This window comes from Heteronotia binoei, chromosome 5 (assembly GCF_032191835.1).
Source record: "Heteronotia binoei isolate CCM8104 ecotype False Entrance Well chromosome 5, APGP_CSIRO_Hbin_v1, whole genome shotgun sequence".
NCBI classification, from domain to species: Eukaryota; Metazoa; Chordata; class Lepidosauria; order Squamata; family Gekkonidae; genus Heteronotia; species Heteronotia binoei.
The window spans coordinates 91,536,448-91,564,114 of NC_083227.1; the positions used below are offsets into that span (position 1 = coordinate 91,536,448).

Consider the following 27,667-nt stretch of genomic DNA (forward strand, 5'->3'; position numbering starts at 1 on the left):
TTGGCTTGGAACTTTCAAGATATCACAAAGAGTTCGTTTTCACAAAATGAATTGACATAACTATCATATTCATACAAATGTATGAGGAAATACATTTTCTGCTCATCTAGAAGGGAACTACTGAGGTGCAGAATAATTTTTGTTTGGTATCCTTTTTCTGAATATCCCAAGTGCTGGCACAAGGTAGCAAAGGTTTATTCAATTTCTGTGAATGAGCTACTGCTGTGGCTTGCCTGTAGAATGATAAAACCACACTGACCTTTCTGCAAACCAATAGCCATGAATTGCATCTGTATGTCTAGTTCTAGAAGGTCACGGAATGATTAATGCCTCTTACTACTATATTACTCCCCCCAGAAAAAAGTTTTAATTCACATGATATCATCAAAGGCTCAAACAAAAGCAGGGCAATCTGAAAGTTCCTAATGACTCATTAAGTCCTTTCTTGCATATTCTGAAAGGCTTATTGCACAGTGGAGTATTCATTTTCAGCTTCCTTAGGGAAGCCCTGTTGTTATAATTGTTATGAATGATTTCAAGTTGTCTTGCACAGAAATATTTGTTAGCAAAAGATAAAACTGTTTTTAATACAGTCTTATAGACTGTAATGTTTTGCATCTGAATTAATACTTTCCCCAAGAATTGTAAGTTTTTCAGTCAGTGCTACCAACAATGGAAAACGGATAGGCAGGTTTTTCAACACAAGTTGAGGCATTGGGCCACATGTAGTGCAATTTTAGAGGTGCCAGATGCCATTTACTCATAATCTTATGTAAAAAATATTTTATTGTGTTATTTTAAAGATACAAATTTTTCACTCGTCAACTGAATGTTGTTTAAAAAGAGAACAAATACGTATTACCGTTAACTGAAGCCACAAAAGAACTATGAAACAGAGACATATTTTTTGCATATTCATCTAGGTAGAAAATGAATTTATATTACCAACTGAGAAAGAAATATTTATTGAGCAACTAAAAGAGATTATTGACAAAGCAGAAGATATGCTTAGTGAAGATACAGAAGGAGAACGAAGCTCAGATCAGGGAACAAGCCCTCAGCAAGATGCTTTCAGGCTGAAAATCAATGAGGTATTGATTTTGTGGAGTTCTTTGAAAAAATTAGGAAGTGACACATATATTTCTAATATAAATGTTGGATAGAGAACTGAAAGTCTCTTTTGTTTTAACCAGGAAAATGGGCAATCCCAAGCAAGAATGCCAGTGTATCAACAGAATGGTAAAAAATATTTTCCATGAAGTATATACAATGTCATCACAACCTGTAAATGTGTAATCTGTCAACCCAGCAGCTAGCCACTGGAAGAAACATAGATGCAAAGCTTTAAACTACTTTAGTGTCACATGGGCAAGTCTTCCATCTACTACCGGTACAATATATAAAATGCTAACACATTGATATAGAGTTAGAAGAGTGTGACTATTTGGCTTTACACTCCTGCCAGAAAATAAGTTGGGTGTGGCTTCATACTTGGTCCTAAGCCACTTAAAAGTACAGATGCTGATATGTGTGTTTCATTAACCAGACTGTGCTCCTTACCTGATAGTAAGCTGCAAGGAACTTAATAATAAACATGCAGGATTAAGTTGCTTGTATAACAGAAATAATTGTTTCAATTTTAGAAATATACAAAGATTTCTGAGGGATTACAAAACCCATGCATCACACTTTGGAATAGACTGATTCTGATTGAGAATTCTGCCCTCCCCTCCAAAAAAACCTCCAAAGGCAGAGAAGATCTGCTCTGAGGGAGACTCACTAGCCCTCTCCTCTACTGCTTTTGTTTCTCTTTGCCTTTAAACATTGTAGCTGATAGGGCTTACAGAAGGGGTACTTCTCCCTGCAATGAATGCTTCATGCTGTAACTATCCACTGTAAATAAGAACTTTAGGAAACATTGTTTTGGGTTTTTTAAAAAAATAATCTCAGTAAATAAGTCAAGAAGAAAAGAAGATTGTATTTCCTTGAGTCGCCATGGCAGCTTCCGAGCCTGTTCGGATGTTGCAGATTACTGAAACAGCCCTTGGCTTAATTTTAGGATGTGTTAACAGCCAAGAAAAAAAAATTGAGAACTACATATTCCTTAAAGCAGGAGTCAAGTTGCACCTTTTAAGACCAACCAAGTTTTATTTAGAATGTAAGCTTTCGTGCATAAAACTTGGTTGGTCTTAATGGTGCAGCTTGACTCCTGCTTTGTTCAACTGCTTCAGACCAACATGGCTGCCCACTTGGATCTTTCTACATATTCCTTAATTCATGTTAGCAGGAACAGATTAGACTGAATAAATAGGTCCTTTTCTCCTGCTCAGAAGCTTGTCTCTTGTTCAAGAGAAGTCCCATTGGCTAGTGGAAGAAAGGAGGAGGAAAGCACTCTCTATGGGACTATATTTGTACAAATCCTATTTTTGGACTGAAAAGGTTTTTCATCATTCATGGACTGTACTTTATCTATATTGTTTTACTGTTCTACACTGTAATATACTTATATATGTGTTTGTTGTGAATTGCATGGTCTTTTCATTGCTTGTGTCCAGTTTGGAGACTGTGGTGCCTTGTGTTTTGTTAGGCCTTTAGTTGAGGCAGTGGGCATCATTTAAACATCAACATGGCCTCCCTGCCACATGCAGGTTCATTGTGAGTCTTAGTTGAGCAGGTATTGCCTTTGATCGCTGCTATTTGTCTGTGCCAGCCAAGATTTTTGACCTGGCCATTGTCATACTTTTCACTTCTAAAAATTTTAGATTTTGCATTTGGCTGTTTTAGTTAGCTGTTTTATATTTATGTAAATTTTATTGATTTGACCTCCCTGAGCCCATTTTTTGAAAGACGGTGATAGAAAACTAAAATAATTAATAAATAAATACGTACATACGTACGTATGTATGCATGTTACATACATAAATGCCCTGGAATCCTTATATCTTTGGGACTGCCTCTCCCAGCCTGTTCTTCCTCATTTTCTCTAAACATCATCTCAGAATTTACTGAAGGACCCTTGTCCACAAACTAGTGTTCACCTTGTGTCAGCAAGGGATGAGGACCTTCTTGGTAGTGGCCCCATCCTGTGGAAACGGCTGCCTCAAGAGGTGCATGCTTTTGGGACCTCTCTAGTTTCCTGAGGGCATGCAAGTCTGCTCTTTTTGGGTGGCCTTTGGGTGATGGTGATCCAGCAGGCAGTTGATAAATTATGCTCCAGTTGTGTCTTCACCATCCATGCATCCTGCTCTGGTTAATAGTGGCTAGATTTTAACTGGGATAGACTTTTAATTGTTTTATATTTTTAAAAGTTCACTTATTGTATATTGTGTACTGTTTTATCAAGTATTGTTACCTACCTCAAGTCCCACTCAGGAGCAAGGAAGTGGGATATAAATTTGATAAATAAATTAAGAATTTAGTAGAAGAAGAATACTTGACTTTCATACTCCTTTTCTCTAGCCTAAAGAGTCACAATGCAGCTTACAATTGCCTTCCCTTCCTCTCTCCATAACGGTCATTTTGTGAGGTGTACTTGGGGCTGAGAGGGTTATGAGAGAACTGTGACTGCCCTGTGGTCACCCAACAGGCTTCATGTGGAGGAGCTTTGATATAATTAATTGAAGTAAATATATATAGCTGCCAAACGTTGAAAAAATTAACCTTTTGTTTATCTTTTATAAATAGTTCTACATACAGGAAAACGTTGGTTTATTATTTGCCCTGTTGTTGAGAATCCTGCTGTAGAAATGCCAGAAATCTCTCCGCCAGTTCCCAAACCTACAAAACAGGCTGAAGCTCCAGGTACTTGTGATCTCTATCAGATTTATTAAGGACAGATAATAGATTTTTAACATTTGGTCCTTCTTCACCAAATAGCTCAAAGGTGCTTTACACAAAAAGAACAATGTACAATAAAAACTCTGCACATTAACAACAAACTTTTCAGTGTATCTTTTTGGAAAGGAACACTTGAGAGGAAGATAAAAGATATAGTAAGAGTTCCTTTAAAACTAAACTTTTTACCAGTCAAAGTATATGCAACTGTATCCAAGATTCTAATCTCTGGCCATTCTGGGCACATTTCTTTTATGTCATTAAGCATCTGTCAGGCTACCGTCAATATTTATGGAAATAAGACATGTAGAAATATGTCTCTCTCTTCCTTGCCTTTAAAAGAGCAATTATCTTTCCAGGAAAAAAGGACATTTAGTCATCTGTTACTCAGGATGATTAGAAAAGCTAGGGGAAGGCAATACTGTTGTGAGAACTAATGTGAGTCAAATTAGCAAAGAAACCTTGCTCCAAAGAATACACATTTATGGATATTGAAATTGATCCCTTTTCTGTTTTACAGATGTAAAACTAATTGAAGTCCTTGCTACCTAAATGAATTTTAGAGACCCACGTAACACTGAGAGCACCTTATTATTAATCTCAATTTTCCAGCTGGCTGAAATGGGGCAGTGCATGATTACTGCTAATGGCCAATAAAGTGCAGTACATTTCCCATTAGAAATTGCTAGATAAAGCTGTCGCAGTCAATGAAAATAGTCTTTCTTTAGGGTCACATTTCATTTGAATATGCAGATAGAAATCAAAATATGAGCATTCCTTTTATTTATTTGGATAGAAGGATCACAGCCTGCTTTGTTTTTAATTGTTTTCAGATTAAAAGAGGGTATTGGCTACAATAATGGATAGAATCTTTCTGCTATGTATTGTTATTCAATATTTATCTCTCAACAGCTGGATCTCACAAAGAAAAGTGTCATTCTCCAAATTTAGAGTTCTCCTGTCTCTCTTTTTGTTTGTAGATCTAGAGCAACTGGATGATCAGCAGCAAAGCTGTACAGTGACAGACAAACAGAATAACCTAGCTTATCAACAGCTTTGTAGTCAAAGGAGTGCCTATGAAAGCCCCAGAGGAACACCTCCTCCTTCTCCTCTGACACAAGTCTCTGCCGCTGTGTCATCTTCCCTGTCACAGGGCCAGGCAGAAACAGCAGCAGCATCTCTCCCAGCAACAACGCCATTTGCTCCAGAACAGGCTGCTGAAAATATAGGGCAAGCAGAATGCCCTCCACTACAGTCTGCTTTATGCAGTCAGCCTAGCAGTCCTTCCCATATGGCAACTTCAACTGAGGATCATTTTGAGGCTCAACTTCCTCTAAAAACCTCAGTGCAGGCACTCCAGCAAGTAGATGAAAACATGGGTGTCCCTGATGCAGAAGCTGAATGTTGCACTGCTGGCCTGCCAAAACTGATACAGACTATTCCTGCACAGGCAGCAGAAGTCTGCCCAGTCCCTGTTGTCTCTGATGCTACTATTTTGGAACAGCAGCCTCCAACACAAATCCCCCATTTGTTAGATAGCAGTCTAATTCAACATTCTTTCAGAGGCCAAATTATTCCTGTGTCGGCTGTTCCTGATCCTCTGATTGTGGCAGCACCTCAGCTTTCTAGTCCTCCCCATGCTTCAGTATCTTCATCCCAGCTGCACATAATGCCAACCCAAGCACAGTCTATTCCAAGCACTGGCCTTGCCGTCAGTGCACCCCAACCACCCTGTGCAGTGGAGTCAGATGGTGAAGGACCACCTAGGGTTGATTTTGCTGACAACACCATTAAAAGTCTGGATGAGAAACTGCGTAACCTTCTCTACCAAGAGTATGTTCCAACATCTTCTGCATCAGCAGCAACACCAGACAACTTTGTCCCTTTAGACCAGGGGGATGGTGAATTTAATCTGGCGCCTTTGGCCACACTTGTCCTGGATTTGAAAGAACTAAGCAGTAAAGTCCCATGCACTGGCATGGATGTTAATACTGCTGAGGACCAGTCTACACCCACTGTAACTTCTGAAGTACCATTTTCTCCTGCTCTGGCAAGTTAGCTTGTTCATGCTTTGCAATAGCAACTTTGTCTGGAGAGTGTTTTTTAAAAGAAACTGCAGATAGTGGGCATTGTTTATTTTATTTATTTAAAACATTTGTACCTTGCTTTCCCACTGTGCTTAAGGTCCCCAAGACAGAGCATAATCAAAATAATATTTAAAATGCAGATTTAAAAGGTATATAAAATATCTAAAGCAGTTAAATAAAACATAAAAACACCAACAGAAAAGAAGGTTAGTTTGAGTCATTGAACAATAAAAAAATACTTTACCAGCTGGCAGAAGACATATGAATATGCCTGGGGAGTAATTTTGAGAGTTTTGGCACCACAGCTGGAAACGCCCTTTCTCCTGTCTAGCTTCAGACAGAGGGGGCACCCAAAGTACAGTCCCTGAAGAGGATAGGTTTGTATGACCGTAGGTGATCCTTAAGGTATGCTGACCCCAAATCATATAAGGCTTTAAAAGTCAATTGAGTCTTTAATTAGGCCTAGAAACAAATTGGCAGCCAGCATAGGTGGAACAAGACTGGAGTGATATGGTCCTTATCAGGAGAGCCAGTTTGGTGTAGTGGTTAAGTGTGCGGACTCTTATCTGGGAGAACCGGGTTTGATTCCCCACACCTCCACTTGCACCTGCTGGCATGGCCTTGGGTCAGCCATAGCTCTGGCAGAGGTTGTCCTTGAATGGGCAGCTGCTGTGAGAGCCCTCTCAGCCCCACCCACCTCACAGGGTGTCTGTTGTGGGGGAGGAAGGTAAAGGAGATTGTGAGCCGCTCTGAGACTCTTCGGAGTGGAGGGCGGGATAGAAATCCAATATCTTCTTCTTCTTCTTATGACCCACCAATTACAATTCTGGCTGCAGCATTTTATACCAAATGTTGGTTCTGAACACTCTTCAAGGACAGTCCCATGTAAATCACGTTGCAGTGGCTAATCTAGATGTTACCTGGCATATTACACAGTGGCAGGATCTTTTCTGCCAAGGAAGGACTGCAGTTGGCTCACTAGCCAAAACTGCAAAATGACACCTCTGGCCATCACTGCAGCCTGCTTATCCAACAGGAGGCCAGTGTCCCCCAAGCTTTGAACCTGTTTCTCTAGGATGTGTGTAACATTTTCCCAGAACAAGAGCTATCCCAGTTCCTGGATCAGACCTTGCCTCCCAACAGCAACACTTCCATTTTGTGAGGAATAGGTTTCATTTGTCAGTCCTCAAGTATGCCAAAACTGCCTCCAGACATCATTTCATCAGAGCTGGGAATCTAAGAATCAAGAACAGTTTAGACTGTTACCCTCTTGTTATATGTTGTGCTCAATCTTACAAAGTGAAATACATTATTTTCAGTTACTAGGGTAAATTAAAAGTATTCTATCTGTAGTTAGTCCCATAAATAAAGAGATGACCCCCTAAATATGATCACTACAGATCAAAATCAGGGCTGCAATTTAATGAGGGCATATTGTGTTTCAAACTACATCTGATTATTGCTGAGATATATACCACATATACATATCTTATGCTTAAAAATTTTTTCTAATGGAAAAAATAGAACATTTTTAAGGAACACGGAAAAAAACTTATTTTTTTCTTATGAAGTGAGTTAAATACTTTTAAAGACACAGTATTACTCATTCAAACTATACAGTATTAAATCAGAGGATTTTTAAAGTTTTTCTGATTAAAAAATTAGAAATTTGATGTATTTTATGTTATTAAAACACCAAAATTAGTTTAGGCTTGATAGGAATCTTCACAAATACCACCCATGGCTTTAAAATCCAAAACTTGTCTCCATTCTTTCTCCCACACACAAAGTCTAAAATGGTGTCCTTGCCTATAGTTAAGGTGAGTAGTGGAATAGTGAAGGAAATTCATATCAGCAAAGTGAGAGACTTGGGACAAGGTATCCATTAACCATGTTATGATCAGGAATATCACCAGCTCTGTGTGGCACCTCGCACTGGCCACAATGGCATGAAATACTTAACTTTTGTTCTTCAGGTGTGTACCCCAAACATGGGGAGTGAATATTCTATTAATGATTCCCAGTTCCCTGAATCTGGGGACTCAATTTCTGTGAAACTTGCAGATTTCTATTGGAATTATTCTGCTAGTCTCTAAATACCCTAATGTAAAGCTTATTTCTAAAAAGATTGCCCTTAAACCACTTGGGAATGTGCAGCTTCTGCTATATATATGAAAAATAAGGACTCAGAATAGTAAAAATGGAAATTTACTGATGTATAGTTTTTTATTATAGAATAATATATAAAATAAGGTCAAACTTTCTGGTTGATATATTTGAAAAGTTAACTGATATTTTGGTCCTTTGGCCTAAAGGTGAAAAAACCAGAAGATATTTGCACCAGCATCCATCCTTCAGAAAACAGTCATGAGTCAACAAACAGAGCAGGTAATAAAGCATACAAGAACTCTGATGTTTATTCATGTTAAATAGGTATCCTTCTGACCAGCAGGCATCACAGATCGGCACCAATTGTGAGATTGTTTACTAGATCTTGTCTTCAGAAAATCTAAAAGTATATGTGGTTGGGAGTGTCAGCTTCTAATGGATAATCTGGCAGCTTTTGCAGAATGTCAAATTCATAATGTAAAACATGAATACTTGGAATGGTGTGATATAGCCCAATCTCATCAGATCTTGGAAGCAAGCAAAGTCAGTACTCATATGGTGGACCACCAAGGAAGACTCTGCCAAGGAAGGTGCTGGCAAACCTCTGTTGCATCTCACTTTCCTTGAAAGCCCCTTGCTGGGGTTGCCATAAGTTGGTTGTGACTCAACAGCACATATATACAAAATAAATGCATATGCACTCCCAGCTGGTACAGAATTTCAATATGCTGATGACACCCAGCTATATCTGTTATTGAATGGCCACCAGTGCTGCACCAGCTACACTGGCTCCCAGTGGAATACTGAGTCAAGTTCAATGTTTGATATTGACCTATAAGGTTTTGAGTGGTCAGGGACCAACATATCTATGGAATCATCTCCTCCATTATGTCCCCAGGAGGACGTCTTCAGACAGCAACCTACTGGTGTTCCTCAGCCCTAAAGACATCTGGTTGTCCTCAACTAGGGCTAGGGCCTTTTTGGTCCTGGCTCTGACCTGGTGGAATACACTACTAGATTCCATCAGGGCCCTGTGGCACTTTAAGCAATTACATAGGGCCTGTGAGATGTTCCGCCAGGCTTTTGGTTGAGGACAGTGATGGTTTCCATCTTGGCTAGCACCCTCCTCTGTTTTTCATATTCTCATCACTCCCTTCCCTCCTGCCCATGAAGTGGACGGCAATCTGTAATTTGGATAATTGATGTATTAGTATTTGCCATTGTTCTCATGTATAAAATTCTTTTTATTGTTTTTATCTGGCAAATGTTTTTAATGTTACTGTACATCACCCAGAGCCCTGCAATAACAAGGATTGGCAATTCACAAATAAATAAATAATGATAAACTTGAATTTTAATGATGAGATGCAAATTATGACACATTTGAGTTCTGTTTGTTGTTCTCTAATAGCACATGATAGGCTAACAAGATCACTTCTTTTTGTGTGATTTGTGCCTGAATGCATTGGATTTTATGCACATACAGTCCACTGAAATATAAAAGACCATTTAGCTACTAAATTAAATTTTGAAAAATCTGGAAATAGCTTCCCATCCACAACTTGAAATACATTGTTGTTTAACAAATGTTTAGTAAACTTCATAATGGGAGGAGTTTTTATTTCTACGTTTGTTGGGCATTGTACTTACCCAATTATTAAAAATATTTTTTCACTGTAATTCACTTGAAATATGTTGGAAAGTTGGTTTAACATTAGATGGATTTTTTTTAGACATTTTGTGCCTTTGAAAGAAGAAATTCCATTTTGGGTGTAACCCCAAGCAACTGGAAGTATTCATTTGTTATTTTATAGTTATTAAAATAGTTTATTGAATATTTGAATCATACCCATCACCCACACACAGTATTATTAAAATGGAATAGTCCATTAATTCTGAAGAATATCTGTGATGGGGCAACTTACTTTCTTTAACTGCCAATTACATTAGCGCTTACCATTCTCGAATGGTTATCATACACCCATTTAGAATGCTTTGGTTTTCATTCACGGATGCTTTAATAAATAATAATAATGTTGTATCCAGAGTTGAGGATTTTCACACCCTATATTGTCCTTTTGGTATCTCCAGATTTTTCTGTGATGCTACAAATCTCCCTTTCAGTAGTTTCTTGGCAAACCCAAACCCTACATATGAAATTTCATATGTAAAATAAAACAGAATCCTGTAGGTTTATTCAATGGGACTAATTACCAGGAAACTGTTCTTGGGATGATGCTATAAGACATCTGTGTATGGACATTCATCAGGCTAGGAGGATAGAACATGCACAGTAGGACAGATAAATGGTCTCTTCTTTTCATTCAAGCATGGGTCATTGCCCTGAATGACTGAATACTTCTCAGGTATTGCATTTGCCATCTTAATTTACATTTAACTCATATAGATATGAACTATTATCCTGCACACACCCAGGGTACCAGGATTGTAACCTGTAAAGAGTCCATACAATTTTATTAAGTGAAGATTGATTTTGTTAACTGTTGCTTTGTTTTGAAATTTTTATTACAAGATGCATATGTAAATTTGTTTCCAATTGATCAAACAGGCCAAGCTCCATACATAACTTCAAATTCTGTTGCCCTGACATCAGGACACCCTCAGGTATTGCAAACTTACAATTTACAGTTTTACTTTTTTTGTTTCTATAAATAAATAAATGTATCTAATTCTTCAGAGTGGTTTGCACTAATGGAGGTCACTGTTAATTAGAGTTGTGCATCATTTCGTGATTGCCCCCCAAGGTCGGAATAAAGAGTCGGACACAATACATTGGAATAAAATTGGGCCACTTTATTAACTTAACAGAATAAACAGCAAGGGCACCCCAACAGCAGCCTGGCCAGGGCTAGGGGTCACCGCGATCGCTCCTCTGCCATTAACGGGCGAGAGACCCAGACTCCCAGCCAGAGCTGAGCAACTCAGCTCCCTCCAGGCAGGCCCAGCAGGGAGACCCGCACCAGAGGGCCCAAACCCAGATGCACGTCTCACCAGAAAGGCACCCTTTAGCCAAGCTTCCTGGACAGTCTGCATTCTCCAAACCTGGGTCTCCAAACCCAAGGTTGATCATGCCAGACCCCAAATTCCCCAAAAGGGGGATGCTTCGCAGTCCTCCCCCAGCCGCATAGTGTCCTAAACCCCAAAAACCTGCAAATTAAAGTGACCACCTATTTAAAGGCACCATCCCTAAGCCAATTCCACAATCCACTGTAATGCTATGCAGGATAGGCAAAAAACACACCCCAGCAACAGCCAAACAGCCGGAGCGTAAAAAATTCCTACCCGGCTCCTCAAATGAGGCAACCAGCAAAGCCTACATAACATACAGGGTGGGCGGGAGGGCCGATCACCGTCAAAGGGGGAGCATAGAGCTAGCCATTAACACGGCTATGCTCCGCCCCTCCAATTGCGCGCCCAAACGGGCGAACTCCTCCTCCTTCCAGGGAGGCAAACGGAGCGAAAGCAGCCTAGCAGCTACGCTGCAGGCTGCACGCTCTAGATTCACTTGATTTCTGACTCAGTTTGTGTTTCATTGGTTTGTTTGGTTCAGGAGATGTAAAACTCACCAGAAGTCTTCAGCAGGCTCTCCTCCACACACCCTCCAAGTTTGACAAAGATTGGATTTGGAATGTCCAAGTTATAGTCCCCAAAAGCAGGCGCCCCCAAGAAAGCTCAGTCAGCTCTTACAACTCTGTGCTACAGAATGACAGCTCCATGATTTGCTCCCAGCATTGCTTGGAATTGATTGAATCAGTGCCAGGCTGTCTGGGACAATGAACTGCAAAAATGAACCAACAAAGCGCCAAGATCCAGACCAGTTTGGAACAAAGCACAAATCGGCCCAATTCATGCACAATTTGTGGGTTTGGTTTGTGCCGATGTCTACTCTTAACTCTTTCCAGAACAAATATTATGGTGGTTGTTCTCCAGATACTGACTTCTTTTTTTCTTGTTTTAGGTTGCTCTTTTATCAAATCTAAATGACCAGAAAGAAGCTTGTAAAATGAATGGGAAAGCAAAGGTGGTAACATTACTTGAAGAAGAGCAGAATAAATCTCAAAGAGATGACTCTGTAGACTCCAGCTTTTGTGGAAATCAGGCAGAAACACATAATAGTACACCAGCAAAAACTATTGGGAGATTTTCAGTGATCAGCACACAGGATGAGTTAACTTTACCATCCTTGCATTTCTTGAGGTACTCTGCACCACCAGATGTTTATCTGGATGATCAGCCTTCTAGTCCTGATATGAAGAAATGTTTTTGGCGAGCGCAGACAGCATCCTCTATTGATGTCCTTTGCAGTCATGATTCTAGTGATACTGGAGATGAGTCTCTTCAAAAGAAACCAGCTGCTCCTCCACAGTCACCTCAAAGCAGTAGTGCAGGAAATGAATATACAAAAAAAGCCTCATCTTTTCTGCAAAAATCTGGAAAGTCACATTCACAAGGCCTTGATTCCCCTAATGGCCATGGAACAAAAATCCCAACTATCAATGTAACTTCTTTCCACTCTCAGTCATCATATGTAAGCAGTGACAATGATTCAGAGTTTGAAGATGCAGACATGAAGAAAGAATTACAGAACCTTAGAGAAAAGTATGTTTCATTGACATCAGAGTATGGGGGATACTTTTTTCCCTTTACGTTTATGCAACATTCCCAGCTGTATTTTAGAGGGTTTATGCTTTTTTCTCTCTTTATGTGCACATTTATCACAAGAATGGTAAGACTTTACAAGCATAAAAATGTCCCTCTGAAGTAGAAATCTGTGTCTGAATTGTTCAACTTTGCATTCACTTATTGACGGGGACTCAAATGATTGAATGTTCCTCCATTTAAAAAAACATTGCCTGCATACCAGGAACAAGATGTTGGGGAAATATTTAATCCTGGGAGCCAACACACAGTGTGAAGTGATAAATCTCAGAAAAAAAAGTTTGCTACTTGGACTGTGTGACATGATCTAAGATAAATAAAGCCTTCATCTTCACCCTAAAATAATTATATCCCACCTTTCTGTGTCAAAATTCATATAGCTTAAGTGGCCAAGTGATATACAAGGAAATGTATATCTTTCCTTGTATATCATGTTTTTCCTTGTCTTTCCTTGTAGATCACAAAAAGAATAGCCAGGTTCATCTGCATACTGTTTTGGATCATTTGTCATATTTTTACTATGGCTGAATTCATTCATGAGAACATAAGAGAAGCCATGTTGGATAGGGCCAATGGCCCATTCAGTCCAACACTCTGTGTCACACAGTGGCAAAAAAAAAATGCCATCAGGAGGTCCATCAGTGGTGCCAGGATGCCAGAAGCCCTCACCCTGTTGCTCCTCCCAAATACCAAGAATACAGAGCATCACTTGCCTCAGACAGAGAGTTCCAACAATACGCTGTGGCTAATAGCTACTGATGGACCTCTGCTCCATATGTTTATCCAACCCCTTCTTGAAGCTGGCTATGTCAAGAGTGAGTTTTTGTATCTGGGAGTAATAAAATTCACCATTTTTATAGATGTCACAATGTGCTACAATACAGCTTTTGCGCAAAATACAAAATACTCCTGATATCAAATAATTAAAAACTTGGTATAAACTGGTAGCTTAGCCCAGGTAATGCCTTATAGCTGGATCCCTATTAAAAATGTGCTTAACCTAGAGTTTATTATATGTCAGTTATATAAAGCAAATGAAAACAATTGACTGTATATACCAAGAGAATATTATATATGTCTGTCTGTCTGGTAATCTCCAGCTCAAAAGATGTCAGGCTAACCTTTGCCAAGGCCAGGGTCTTTTGGGCCCTGGCACTGATCTGGTGGAATCAGCTCTCCAGAGATCAGGGCCTGTAAAATGGAGTTGTTCTGCCAGGCTTTAAGTTGAGGCAGTGGATGTGCAGTATGATCAGACCCTCTTGCTCAAGTTTCCTGTTCCAACTATTCACACAAACTGCTTTGAAATTTCTTGGTTCTTTGACTCTGACAACCTGGAAATCCACTGATCAGACCTGATTTACTAAAACTTGGAACAGACCATGCCATCTTAATGTGTTTGCTGTAGTTTTAAACTTATGTAATTTTAGATTTTAGACATGGTTATTGTATGATCTGTTATATTGTAACCCACCTTGAACCTGTTTTGATGGGAAGGGTGGGCTAGAAATTGAATTAATAAAATAAAAATGAAATATATATCTATCCATCTGACACTTGCTAACAAATTCATGTACTTTACTCAGCTAGTACATAAAATTGATGCATACCAAACATTTTTATTTCTCAGACATTTGAAAGAAATTGCTGAGCTCCAAACTCAACAAAAGAGAGAAATAGAAGCTCTGTACATTCGTCTGGGAAAACCCCTGCCACCTAATGTGGGATTCCTTCATTCTGCTCCACCAAGTGGCCGTCGAAGGAGAACCAGCAAGAATAAATTAAAAACTGGAAAATTATTAAACCCTGTACTTCAACAGCTCAAAACAACAACATCTCATACAAGTACGTTCAGCAGATATAAAACTCTCTTCTATAGGTAATTTCACCAGTGCTTATCCTTCTGCTTTAATTTTTTTGAGGATCATTCTCAGAATGTCTTCTCATGATGACTTAACTTGTTGATTATTTTCTGAGAAAAGATCTCTCTCTGTGTTTTACAGTTACATTATTTTACCAAGATCTTAGAGAGACAAACCTTTAGGGTCGATCTGGTTATACTTCATTTTCCTGATAATTTAAATTAATACATTCATCTAATGTTAACACATTCAACAACACTACATCAGTGCATCCAAATATTTGTGACAAAGTTAGAGTCCAATAGCACCTTTAAGACCAACAGCGTTTTATTCAGGATGTGAGCTTTTGTGTGCGCATGCACACTTTGTCAAACAGGACGGAATCAAAGTATCAGACTTGCCCATCCTGTTTGACAAAGTGTGAATGCACATAAAAGCTCGCATCCTAAAATAAACTTTGTTGGTCTTAAAGGTGCTACAGGACTCTAACTTTGTCCAGTTGCTTTAGACCAACATGGCTATCCATATGGATCCACCCAAATATTTGAAAAACAGTAGTGCTACTGATATTTCAGGGTATATGCCAGTATCAGAATTACAGCACATCTCATCTCATTTGTAGCCTCACCCTCATTACAGCTTTATTTTTTACAAGGAGCACAGTTCACATATGGTTTAGCACAGGGGTGTCAAACATGCGGCCCGGGGGCGGAATCAGGCCCCTAGAGGGCTATCAGGTCCCCAAGCAACTGGCTGTCATCTGCTTCCTCCTCCCTCTCTCTTGCTCCTATCACAGCTTGCTTTGCCAGGCTTTGTCAATCACACAGGAGCTACAGAGCCAAACCTCTATTTTCTCCATTAGATGAGGCTCCTCCCTTGGGGAGGAAGGGGGGGAGGCAGAGCTTGCTTTGCCAGATTCTCTCAATCGCACAGCAGAGCTACTGAGCCAAGTCTCTGTTACCCGGGGAAGGAAGGAAAGAGTCAGAGTTTCCTTTGCCTAGTTCCCAGGATCCCATAGAAGAAATACAATGAAAGCACCTTTAAGACCAACAAGCGCTAATGCTTTAAGCATGTTTTATTTTTAGGTTTGTCTGTATCCTTTATAAAGTTTATATCTCTGCTACATAATCTTAATAGAAACACACATGGTCCGGCCCGACATGGCCAGGCCCGGCAAGGTCTCATTTATGTCAGATCTGGCCCTCGTAACAAATGAGTTTGACACCCCTGGTTGAGCAGTTCCTCCATATTTGCCTCACCTTGACATACTGCAGTATGTTGGACCATTACCAGGAAAAGAAGACCTTGTTTCCCAAAATGGCTTGGAATATGTTAAGGCAGAGAAGCAGGTAATAAATACATTTCTCCATATTTATAATGTTTATTTATTAATTAATAAAATGAAATCAGTTTGTTTTGTATAATAAATTTGTACACTTTATGTGTGGAAAGTATTTAAATCCTAAGTTCCCAAAAGGAATTCTGCCACAGGGCTTCAGTCCCTTGTCTAACCTACCTTGGATACAACAAGAGCTATTTCAATTAATGCTAGCCACATAGGCTGTTTCATCATCATCATCACATTTTATTTATATCCCGCCCTCCCCGCCGGAGCAGGCTCAGGGCGGCTAACAACAGAGATTCAATACATACATTGTGTTTCCACTCCTCAGATTGACCTAGCATGTATGCTTCCCTTGGGAGTCAGATGTATTGTACAAAACTGCCCATTACAAGCTGCTCTTAAATTTTTCAAAATGATTACAATTTTTTATACCTTTGATGACACACTGACACATGTTATCATATACACATACCAACTGGCTTCAACCTCCTTCCTAATTTCATTGCGAGAGCTAGCTACACACTACTGATACACTTTGCCAGCCTGGCATTAGTCCATTGGTTAAACAGTGTGGCTATGCAAGAAATTCAATACGCATGTGTCTACCTTGATCAGATAAATCCAGTTTGGCCTATAATAACCTCATACTTCTCTATTGTTACCTAGAAACATAGTAGAAATGCAGTAGGACAGTAAGACATAGTTCAAGGTCAGATAAGACTTGTCAAGCATGGTAAAATTCCATTGGTAATTGATTGTTTTAGGGTCCTCCATAAAGCTGGTCTGTGAAATATCATGAAGGACCAAGGTCTGTTAGCTCTGTTATTCTTTCCCCCTCCCCCTTTTTATTTTATTGCTTGCAAAGTAGAAGTAGAGAGAAACGAAACTAACTTGAGAAAGAGTAATCAGTATCTTCCCATACATTCCAGTTAGGGAGTGTGACACATCTGGTGAAAGCAAGGACGAAGTCCTGATAACGCCCATGAGAATGTAAACATTTATGATAGTTTATGTGTGAGAGTGCATCCCTCACCCCCACCTTTTGGAATCCTTTTGAAGTAAGCCTTAAAAGTATTGTATCAATGTATCTTTAGCATCACTCTCAAGAATCTGTTACACTGAAAGTATCAGTCTATCAATAAATGTAGTTTTGTATCAAACTCGACTTGTCATTGAAACCGCATGCTTGACATTTTGAGAGTGATCCTATAAGAAGTTTAACCGCCCTGGCAACTTTATAACCCAATGGCTGAAAAGATTCCAGTGACTTCCAGAACCTGAGGAAGGGGCAAGAGCACCAACACAGCCGTGGCACGTGCTGGATTGCTGGAGAGTCGCTGGGAAGGGCTCCCCTCTCCATATTCAACAACTCTTGGTCACCCCGCACCAGTGGCAACCGCGTACTTCCACCACCACGATGGATGACGCACCAGTGCGCACAGATGCCATCCTAACCAGGCACATGCTCTGGGTGAAGATGGCCAACGGAGAGGGCGAGGCGGCCGAGCCTGGAGAGGAGAGGAGCGCAGCAGCGACCGGTGCAGGAATTGATCCACCTCTGGCAGAGATGGAAGCGGCTGGGACCCACGAGATAATGGACCTGAGGGAGGAGGAAGACGAGATTGCCCGAGAATTCTGAACAATGGTAAGAAAGGAAGTCGAAGAGGTCGCCAAGGGGTTGCAGGATGAGATGCAAGCGATGACCGCCATGATGGCCAAAGAATTCAACAGGCAAGTAGACCGGATTCTGATGACGACTGACCAGAGAAGAGCCCTGCAACCGCCTGTGGCTAGACCCTCGACAATACTGCCCCGGGCGCAGCCAGTGGCACCCCCGGCCCCTCAAGAAGGTGGTCAAGGAAGGAAGTTGGAGGCCACCTTTGACGGGGACCCTGAAGAGGTGGAGTACTTAACGATCCATGCCAATAGCTGCATGCATTATTGGGGGAACACCTTCCCTGACGAATTTGGTCGTGTGGACTATTTGGGATCGAAGCTGAAGGGGGCCGCGAAAAGATGGTACGTGAGTTTGTACGAGGCCATGACCCCAGAACTGGATGACGTGGCCACTTTCCTCCAAGCCTTGCTGGCCCAGTATGAGGACCCCCTACAGGAGACCCATGCATTAGCCGCCCTGAGGGACATACAACAAGGCTCTAAGTCGATCTGTGTATGCGGCCGAGTTCTGCACCAACGCGGCTAAAGTGAGGGGGTGCAGTGAGCTGATGAAGATCAAGCATTTCACCCGGGGGCTGAATGCTATTGTCTTGGATCGAGCTCTTCAGCAAGTGAGGCCAACCACCCTGGTGGGCTGGATACAGCTGGCAGGAGAGGTAGAGACCAACATGAAGAGAGTGGCCATGCAGCGCCAGCAGCAGAGCGGCAAGATGGGCCGTGACCAGAAACCAGGGGTGAAGACAGAGGTGAAGAAGACCCAGGTGGGGGGAGGAGCTGGGAAGTCCTCGGCAATTCGCAAGTGTTTTCGTTGCGGGGACCCGAACCACTTGGCCAGTGGCTGCTCTAACCCCCTCTAGGCCAACGTCCTCCACCACCACCAAGACAAGTACTCCAACTCCAAAGATGCAAACCAGCTGCCCTAAAGATGCGGCGAAGAGCAGCGCAGCCGTAAGCTCGATGCCTGACGAGGAGACCATCGTCATGGATGAGCTGAGTGAGATGTCCTGGGAGGATGAGCTGGCAGGAAATGAGGACGACCTGCTCTAAATGGTGCCAGTCAGCAGGTCACCGACAAACTGGCACCACTCAGGCTGAGAATAACGGGGTCGCTATATTTTGTGCCAGTAATTTTGTTAAACAGCAGACTCAAGAGATTCATGCAGGTGAAAGCCTTGATTGACTCGGGGTGCACGAGAGACATAATGACCCCTAAACTGGTGGACACGTTGGAGCTTCCCATGACGGCTTTGCCGCATCCCATCCAGTTTGAGCAAACCAGTTTGAAGGGTCAGTGATGAGGGGGGAGCCATGCGTGTTAGAAACTCAATTAGAACCGGTGGGCATTAAAGACCACTGGGACCAGGAGGCTTTTGTAATAGCCCCATCCTCCTCTTACGATGTAGTTTTGGGAGTAAGATGGCTAGCCAAGCACCAGCCAGACATTCGATGGGGAGACCAGACGATAGAGTTCAATGATACGAGGTGTCAAGCCCATCATTGGAATAAGGAGTGGGGGCCCAATCCGCCGCCCCAAAATGAGAAGGTTTGCTTGACAATGGAGGAAGTCCAGATGATCCCTAAGGCTTATCGAGACTTAAGGGGGGGTGTTCAGTGAACAGGGAGCTGATGAACTCCCGCCCCATAGGGACACGGACTGTGCCATTGAATTGATCACGGGGCAGACCCTGCCTAAGGCAAAGCTGTACTCAATGGGGTGGGCTGAAAAGGTGGAACTGAGGAAATTCCTAGATAAGAACTTGAAGAGAGGCTTTATACGACCCGCCACAGCCCCCCATGCAGCCCCTGTCCTCTTTAGGAAAAAGAAGGACGGCTCGCTTAGACTTTGTACTGATTTTTTCGGGATCAATGGGATTTCCACTTCCAATGCATATCCAATGCCCCTCATCAAGGTCTTACTCAGTACTGTGTCGGAGGGGAAGATCTTTACTAAGCTGGACTTGAGAGATGCATATTTCAGGGTGCGCATCAAAGAGGGGGACGAGTGGAAAATGGCGTTCAATACACCAATGGGACAATTTGAGTACCTAGTGATGCCCATTTGGGTTACAAGGAGCGCTGGGAGTGTTTATGAACTTTATCAATGAAGTGCTGAGAGAATATTTGTTTAAAGGGGTGGTGGTGTACCTGGATGACATAATTATCTATTCACAAGACCTCCAATCGCATGTGAAACTAGTGAGGGAGGTCCTCAGCACACTGCTAAAGCATAAGTTGTATGCTAAGTTGTCAAAATGTGAGTTCCACAAAACCGAACTCGACTATTTGGGTTTCAGGGTATCCGGGTAGGGGTTGGCTATGGACCCAAGTAAGGTTCAAGCGGTATTAGATTGGGCTCCCCTGAGGACACACAGACAGCTCCAATCATTCCTCGGGTTCGCAAATTTTTACCGTACCTTCATACCAGGGTTTGCCCAAATAATGTTGCCTCTCACTGAGTTATTGAAAACAAAGGGGAAGGGTCCAGACTCCCAAAAACCGGGAGCGAAGCTAAATTGGACGCCGAAATGTCAGGAAGCGTTCAATAAGCTCAAAAGGCTGTTCACAAGCGAGCCAGTCTTAAGCCACCCCAATGAATTAAAGCCTTTCATTGTGCAATGTGATGCTTCCGACATCACTGTCGGAGCCATCCTCATGCAAAGGGATGAGGAGGGGAGGCTGAAACCCTGTGCCTATATTTCTAAGAAATTTTTCCAGGAACAGAGAAATTGGTCGGTGTGGGATAAAGAGGCTTTTGCTGTGACCTATGCTTTAAAAACATGGAGGTCCTGGCTGGAAAGCACCAAACTGCCATTTGAAATTTGGATGGATCACAAAAATTTGGAGGTGCTCTCCAGCCGCCATAAACTCACTGAAAAGCAAATTAGGTGGGTGGGGTATTTCTCTAAATTCGATTTCGTACTGAAGCACATCCCGGGGACAAAAAATGTCTTGGCAGACGCCCTTTTGTGCCTCCCTCAGCACAATAGCCAGAAAGAGGAGGTAGTGGACTCCCTGATCTCCCCCTCTCAAGTAGCCGCCATGGTAACCACACGGTCCAAAGCAAGGCAAAATCATCAGACGGAGAAGTGGGGGGAGAAATGACTAGCCACCGAGACCAAAAAGGAAGGGGAAGACCGCCCGAGTGAAGTACAAAAGGGAGAGGATGGGTTCTGGTATAAAGATGGCAAACCCTACGTCCCTAAGAGCCTCCGCTCAGAGGTCCTGCAGTTTTGCCATTCCAACAAGTTGGCTGGGCACTTTGGGTATGTGAAGACACTGCACCTAATTAACAGGCAGTTCTGGTGGCTATCTATGAAAAAGTACATTTCTGAGTTCGTGGCTTCTTGCCCTATTTGCTTAATGGCTAAGATAAGAGGGGGAAAGCCACCTGGGTTGTTGAAGCCTCTAGAAACAGCCACACGTCCCTTGGTCTGTAGCATCAATGGATTTCATAGTCGAACTACAGTTTCGCAAGGGAAGACCATAATTCTGGTAGTAGTGGACACCTTTTCCAAACGGGCGCACTTCATTCCTTGTGCGCAATTGCCATCCGCTAAGAGGCTAGCTTATTTGTTTTTCCACCATATTGTGAAACTCCACTCATTCCCTGATAAGATCATTAGTGACAGAGGCCCACAGTTCGTTGCCAACTTCTGGTGGGAGTTTTGCAAACTGATGGGTATAGAACAGGGGTTGAGCTCAGCGTACCATCCACAGACGGACGGGTGAACGCGCTTTTAGAGCAGTATTTACGGTGTTATGTGAACCACCAACAGTCTAATTGGGTGGACCTCTTGCCGTTTGCTGAATATAGTTACAACAACAGTGTGCATAGCTCAACCAAAGCTTCCCCATTTCAGATTGTAAATGGATACGAAGGCAAGCCTGTCCCATTGTTGCTGGGGGGAGAGCGAGCCTGGGACCCCACCTCTTTCGAGCAATGATGGGGCAAATTGTAGGGCAGCTGGAAGGGGATCCAAGAGAATCTAGAACTGGCCAAGGAAGCTTATAAGAAACAATATGATAAATCCCATGTGTCCGTGTGGGACTTCAAAGTGGGTGATTCTGTGATTCAACAAAAAACCTTCCGCTGAATCAGCCTTCAAAGAAGCTGGCTTATAGATTTCTGGGTCCATTCAAAATCAAAAGGGTAATCAATAAAGTGACAGTAGAACTGGAGTTACCCAAGATGTTTAGTAAAATACACCATCTTCCATTGCAGTCTTTTGTGAAGAGACCTGGGTGGTACTCCTTAGCACCCTTGACCACCAGCTCCACAACCTATCCAGATTGGGAATCAGAGTCATCATGAAGTACAAGAAATTTTAGATGCTAAAATGAAACGTGGAGTGTTGTACTATCTGATTAAGTGGAAACATTTCCCGGCCAGCCAAAATGAATGGGTAGCAGAACAAAATGTCTTAGCCCCTGATTTGGTAAAAAAGTTTTATAAAGCATTCCCTCAAAAACCCCGACGTTGATGTTAAGGGGGGCAGTATGTCAAGCATGGTAAAATTCCATTGGTAATTGATTGTTTTAGGGTCCTCCATAAAGCTGGTCTGTGAAATATCATGGAGGACCAAAGTCTGTTAGCTCTGTTATTCTTTCCCCCTCCCCCTTTTTACTTTATTGCTTGCAAAGTAGAAGTAGAGAGAAATGAAACTAACTTGAGAAAGAGTAATCAGTACCTTCCCATACATTCCTGTTAGGGAGTGTGACACATCTGGTGAAAGCAAGGACGAAGTCCTGATAACGCCCATGAGAATGTAAACATTTATGATAGTTTATGTGTGAGAGCGCATCCCTCGCCCCCATCTTTTGGAATCCTTTTGAAGTAAGCCTTAAAAGTATTGTATCAATGTATCTTTAGCATCACTCTCAAGAATCTGTTACACTGAAAGTATCAGTCTATCAATAAATGTAGTTTTGTATCAAACTCGAGTTGTCATTGAAACCGCATGCTTGACAAGACTGGTATGTTGGTACTCTTCTGTCCTTTTTTCTTCTTTTCTGTCAGGTCTAGCTGTGTGTTAAACTTGAAGGATGTTACTTAAGCATGCTTGTGGCCTTCCCAAATAAAGCTGTGTCCCACAGATGCCTCCTTCTGACAAACCTTATAAATAACAGAATTATTTGAAGAAAGAATCTTTAACCTATATTTTAATTTTAGCTACTGGTCTATTTTTGGTGAAGACTGTACTGTAGTTTGTTTCATACAAGGTGATCTATAAATAAGGCAAAGTTTAAACTGTTTAAATTAGGGTTGAGGTCTTAACTTCAGTGTGAATATGTAAGGAAGGAGGGTTGTAATGAAATGCAAATATTTTTAATATGCTTTTTTATGGGTTGAAAGCAATAGCTGTTAAACTCAAGATATCATATTTTATGGTATTACACTCTTTTTGAGCTCTAATTTTAAATCAGGGCTTCATATGCAATGTTTTTACTAAATAGAATATACATGTATGTTAGAAATTAAATCTGAATACTGAAGTACAATATTATGTATAATATTAACAAGTATTTTACCATGATGATCGTTTCTTTGCAATCCACAGCAAGCAGTGACTTCCAAATATGATCTTAGCAAATCTGATTCTAGCAAAATAGATATCTGTGGCATTTCCCACATTACACAATACATGGGCATGAAAGATGGGCATGAACTGGGAAATGGTGGTTCATGTTGGTTTGTGATTCATTTGGTTTAGGGGTGGTGGTAGAACAGCCTTTAATGATAAAGTAAGAGTCCCGTAGCACCTTTTAAACCAACAAAGTTTTATTCAAGGTATGAGCTTTCATGTGTAACAATTAAATGGGAGAAAAGCATTCAGATTTATAGACAGGACTGGAAAAAAATGAATTAGCCTATAACAGGATGTAGACATTTTGAGACAAAGCAGGGACAAGCCAAGCACACAGGGTCAACAGCTGTATGGATCCAATTAAGGGGAAATTACATTTGACACAATAAAAGTGTCAAAATAGGAGATATGTACGTAAAGAATCTTTTCTAATTATGGGAAAGTTAACTTTATGATGCCCATCTGCCTCCCTTCAAGTGTGAGAGTGACAATCATTACATCTTGTTCTAAATACTACACCAAACTCAAAGAAAGTTTTCAGCAGGCTCTCCTCCACTTTCCCTCCAAGTTTGGCAAAGAATCAGGGCCGGCCCTCCCACTAGGCAAACTAGGCAGTTGCCTAGGGCGCCAAGAGGCAGGGGTACGGCAAATTGGGCTCTGCCCCCCCGGTGCCCCAGGCAAGTGCTTAGCTTGCCTCTCACACCCCTTCCCACTGCTGCTAGCCCCCTCCCGCCCCTCTGCATCCCGCCCCCAGGCACTCTGTTCACCTTCCTGCTGCCGCTAAAAGCAGCGGCATGCCACTCACTTGCTCCCTCCCCCCTGTTCGCCAGCTAAAAGTAAGCTTAGCTGGCTTCGCAGCTCGCACCTGCACATTTTGTCTCTTAACAAAACGCGCAGGCGCGGCGGTGGAATGTGCACGCTCTGAAGAGTAGCAGCCTCGGCTCGCCCCTCTCCGGACAAGAAAAGAGATTAGGACTGAAAGATAAGTAAATATTGAAGTTTTGGGGTCATAATATTTGGCAGTGAAGCTAGAGAGTCAAAGAAGTTAAAGGCGTGCTCAGAAGACAGCTAGCACTGAGAAAAAGGGAGTATTTTGGAAAACAGATAAGAACCGGAGGCAGTGATTAGCACCGTTAAAATGGCTGCCACTACAGTGAAACAGCTTTCCGAACAGATAGCACAGTTTCAAGCTTTAATGATGCATTCTCAGAACAAAATAGAGGAGACTGTTGCTGAAATTAAAAATGAAGTTAGCTGGATAAACAAGGATCTGCAAGATATTAGGCAGCTGGCCAACAAAGCTGATAAGGCAGCGTCAACAAATCAGAAGGAAATAGTTTATTTAAAGGGGCAGATTAAAAGCCTCTCCGACAGAGCAAGAAGGGCAAACCTTATCATTCATGGTATTTCAGAAGACATTGACTCACGACACTTGGAAGACGGGATAATAAATTGGCTCTCAGAACAGCAAACAGGTGTTATGATTAATGCTGACCAGGTCGAGAGAGTCCATAGGCTTAGATCTAGAAGGTCAGGAGGATCTCCGAGACCAGTAATAGTCAAATTCACAAGAGAAAAAGTGCAGCAGCAAGTCTTTTTGGCTTTGAAGAAGAAGAGGGCACTGGAATTTAAAGGGAAAAAAACGCGCAGGCGCGGGCTGCCAAGCCGGCAAAGCTTACTTTTAGCCAGTGAGCCCCAGGGGGAAGGGAGTGAGCGGTTTCAGGTTCAGTCCCTGAAATCACAGCATGGAACACCTTCCCAGCCAGAGAGATGTTAAAAAAAATTGTCCCACTGTGTAGGGGAAAAAGCCTCCACTAAATCTGCCACACGGCAAACAAATCTTTTTCTGCTGTCATGACAACTAACTCTTCTCTCTTTGTGCTGCAAAGTGAAAGCAGCTGAGCCACAGTGTGGTATTTTACTGGTATATAATCTGCTTCCATAGAGCAGAATGGGAGCTCAGTGGCTGGCTGCCAGAGCTACCAATCAGTCTATGGACAACTGCTTTGGGTGTTTCTGGGGCTCTCCACAAGTCCACTCCCAGCACTGGCTAGAAACTGATTGAATTGTGCTAGGCTATCTGGAGAATGATCCACAAAACCAAATCACCTGTACCTCCATAGAAAAAAAGTGGTTTAGTTTTTATTCATTCATTTATTTTAATTAATTGATATTCCACCCTTTCCCACATATGGGCTTTTGGGTTTGGAATAATGTAATTAAACAAACTGGCCTGGGTCATTTTTTTGTTTGTTCCCATCTCTGATGAGCATACAGCGGGGGTGTCAAACATGTGGCCTGGGGGCCAAATGAGGTCCCCAGAAAGCTCCTATTAGGCCCCCGAGCAACTGGCTGCCATCTGCTTCCTTCTCCCCCTGTCTTGCTCCCTTCTGCATCACAGCTTGCTTTGCCAGGGTCTCTTAATCACACAGCAGAACTAGAGTTAAGCCTCTCTTTCTTCTATTGCCTGAGGATTCTCCCCCTCCTGGTTCCCTTGGGAAGGAAGGAAAGAGCCTTAGCTTTCTTTGCCCAGCTCCCTGGATCACACAGAAGAGATACAAAGAAAGCACCATTAAGACCAACAAATGCTGATGTTTTAAACATGTTTTAAGTTTTTAAAAAAATCTTTAATTGTGTTTGTGTCCTTTATAAAGTTTATATCCCTGCTACCTGGCATTACATTTTATGACACTCATTGCCCAGCCCAACTAGGTCTCATTTATGTCAGATCCAGCCCTCATAACAAATGAATTCGACACCCCTGGTTTCCCCCTTCCTGTTTACAAAGATTATTCATTGTATACAGAAATTGTCTTGTGAGAAGAGAGATTTCCACAGCCTTCTATGCTGTATATGATTTTAAATAGCCCATTGTTTAAGCAGCTTGGGTTGCTATGTTCCCACATATTTCCGTCTTTTGTAATTCACTCATCCCTTTCTGTTGCTCTATAACAGGGGTGGCCAACGGTAGCTCTCCAGATGTTTTTTGCCTACAACTCCCATCAGCCCCAGCCAGCATGGCCAATGCCTGGGGCTGATGGGAGTTGTAGGCAAAAAACATCTGGAGAGCTACCGTTGGCCACCCCTGCTCTATAAAACTATAACAAGTTATTGGTTCATTGCTTAAATCAGGGGTGTCAAAAACCTATGATTCACAGGGCAGAACTGGGCCACCCAGGGCTTCAATCTGGCCCATGATTGGGGTTGTCTTCTCCCCCACCCCTGCCTGTGCTCACCCTTCTGAGCCCACACTGACCTGGAGTGTAGGAAGGGCTGCCTCTGAGTGCAGGGAGCAGAAGGTGGGGCTTATCAGAGTGTATTCATCTCTGCCTCCCATCCACCACTCCCAGCCTTCATTGTCCTACTCACAGGTAGGGACTCCAGGGTGTCCTACTGCTGTGATCCTTGTGCTTCTTCTTGTTTTATTTTTAAAATTGCATTGCCAAATCCCTCTAGTTTCCCACCTTTCCATTTTAGTCAGGCATCTTTTAAGGGAGGAGGAGGTTTGGGAACAAGCAAACCTAGGCTCTGAGGTCCTGGGTCCTAGGCTCAGAGCATTTATACTTCTAAGTTATATTTTTAGTTTCTGCTGTGATCCTTGGGATTCTTCTTGGTGTTTTATTTTTAAAAATTGCATTGCCAAATTCCAGTATTCCTCTACCTTTCCATTTTAGGCAAACATCTTTTAAGGGTGGGGAGGGAAGGTTTAGGACAAACCACAGTTAAACTATAGAGTTCTACAAACTCCAGGAATGTCAGTATTGCTTTTAACACATACACCATCCTAATGTGGGGCTGGATTGGAATAGCATAACAACTGCTGAAGAGGACAACCCAAACTATTATCTCAAACCATCCTATAAAAAACCCTGAAAACCAAAAGAGCCATTCCCATTCTGAGTGTGTGTGTGTAGGGGGGGGGGGGAGGAGAAGCTGTCAATACTCAGTCATTCATGTTTCCTCAGGGTCCTAGGCTCAGAGCATTTTTAGTTTTTGCTGTGATCCTCATGCTTTATCTTGATGTTTTATTTTAAAAATTGCATTGCCAACTTCCAATATTCCCAATCTTTCCATTTTAGGCAGGCATTTTTTTTAAGGGCAGAGGGGAGGTTTGGGACAAACCACAGGTAAATATAGAGTTCTACAAACTCAAGGAACTCCAGTTTTGCAGAGAAATATTAGTTTTAACACACACCCCTCCTAATATGGGGCTCCAATGGAATATCTCTGTTACCAAGCCTTACATTTTATGACACACATGGCCTAGCCCGGCAAAGTCACATTTATGTCAGAGCCAGCCCTCATAACAAATGAGTTCAACACCCCTGTCTTAAATGGTCATGCAAGGTTTGGTTATTTAATTTATCCCCTCTTCCTGCTTCATAAATTCATTAACATTTTTAACAAGGTCACCAAAATCTTAGATTTCTTTGGAGATAGTCACAGGGGTCATTCTGTAACAGAAGATACAAGTTATGGTTAAAGGGAGGA

General features: G+C 42.0%; 1 protein-coding gene across 3 annotated transcripts in view; it reads left to right on the forward strand.

The window, feature by feature from the left end:
* The window catches only part of WNK2 (WNK lysine deficient protein kinase 2), a 199,118-nt gene that overhangs the window by 140,722 nt on the left and 30,729 nt on the right, over positions 1 to 27,667 (forward strand). For all 3 annotated transcript variants that reach the window (XM_060239813.1, XM_060239815.1, XM_060239814.1), the window contains exons 16-23: positions 924 to 1,091; positions 1,194 to 1,239; positions 3,685 to 3,801; positions 4,815 to 5,851; positions 8,237 to 8,309; positions 10,600 to 10,655; positions 12,010 to 12,650; positions 14,338 to 14,552. In XM_060239813.1, coding sequence (XP_060095796.1) covers positions 924 to 1,091; positions 1,194 to 1,239; positions 3,685 to 3,801; positions 4,815 to 5,851; positions 8,237 to 8,309; positions 10,600 to 10,655; positions 12,010 to 12,650; positions 14,338 to 14,552 — 2,353 coding nt within the window. The remainder of the gene's footprint in view (positions 1 to 923; positions 1,092 to 1,193; positions 1,240 to 3,684; positions 3,802 to 4,814; positions 5,852 to 8,236; positions 8,310 to 10,599; positions 10,656 to 12,009; positions 12,651 to 14,337; positions 14,553 to 27,667) is intronic.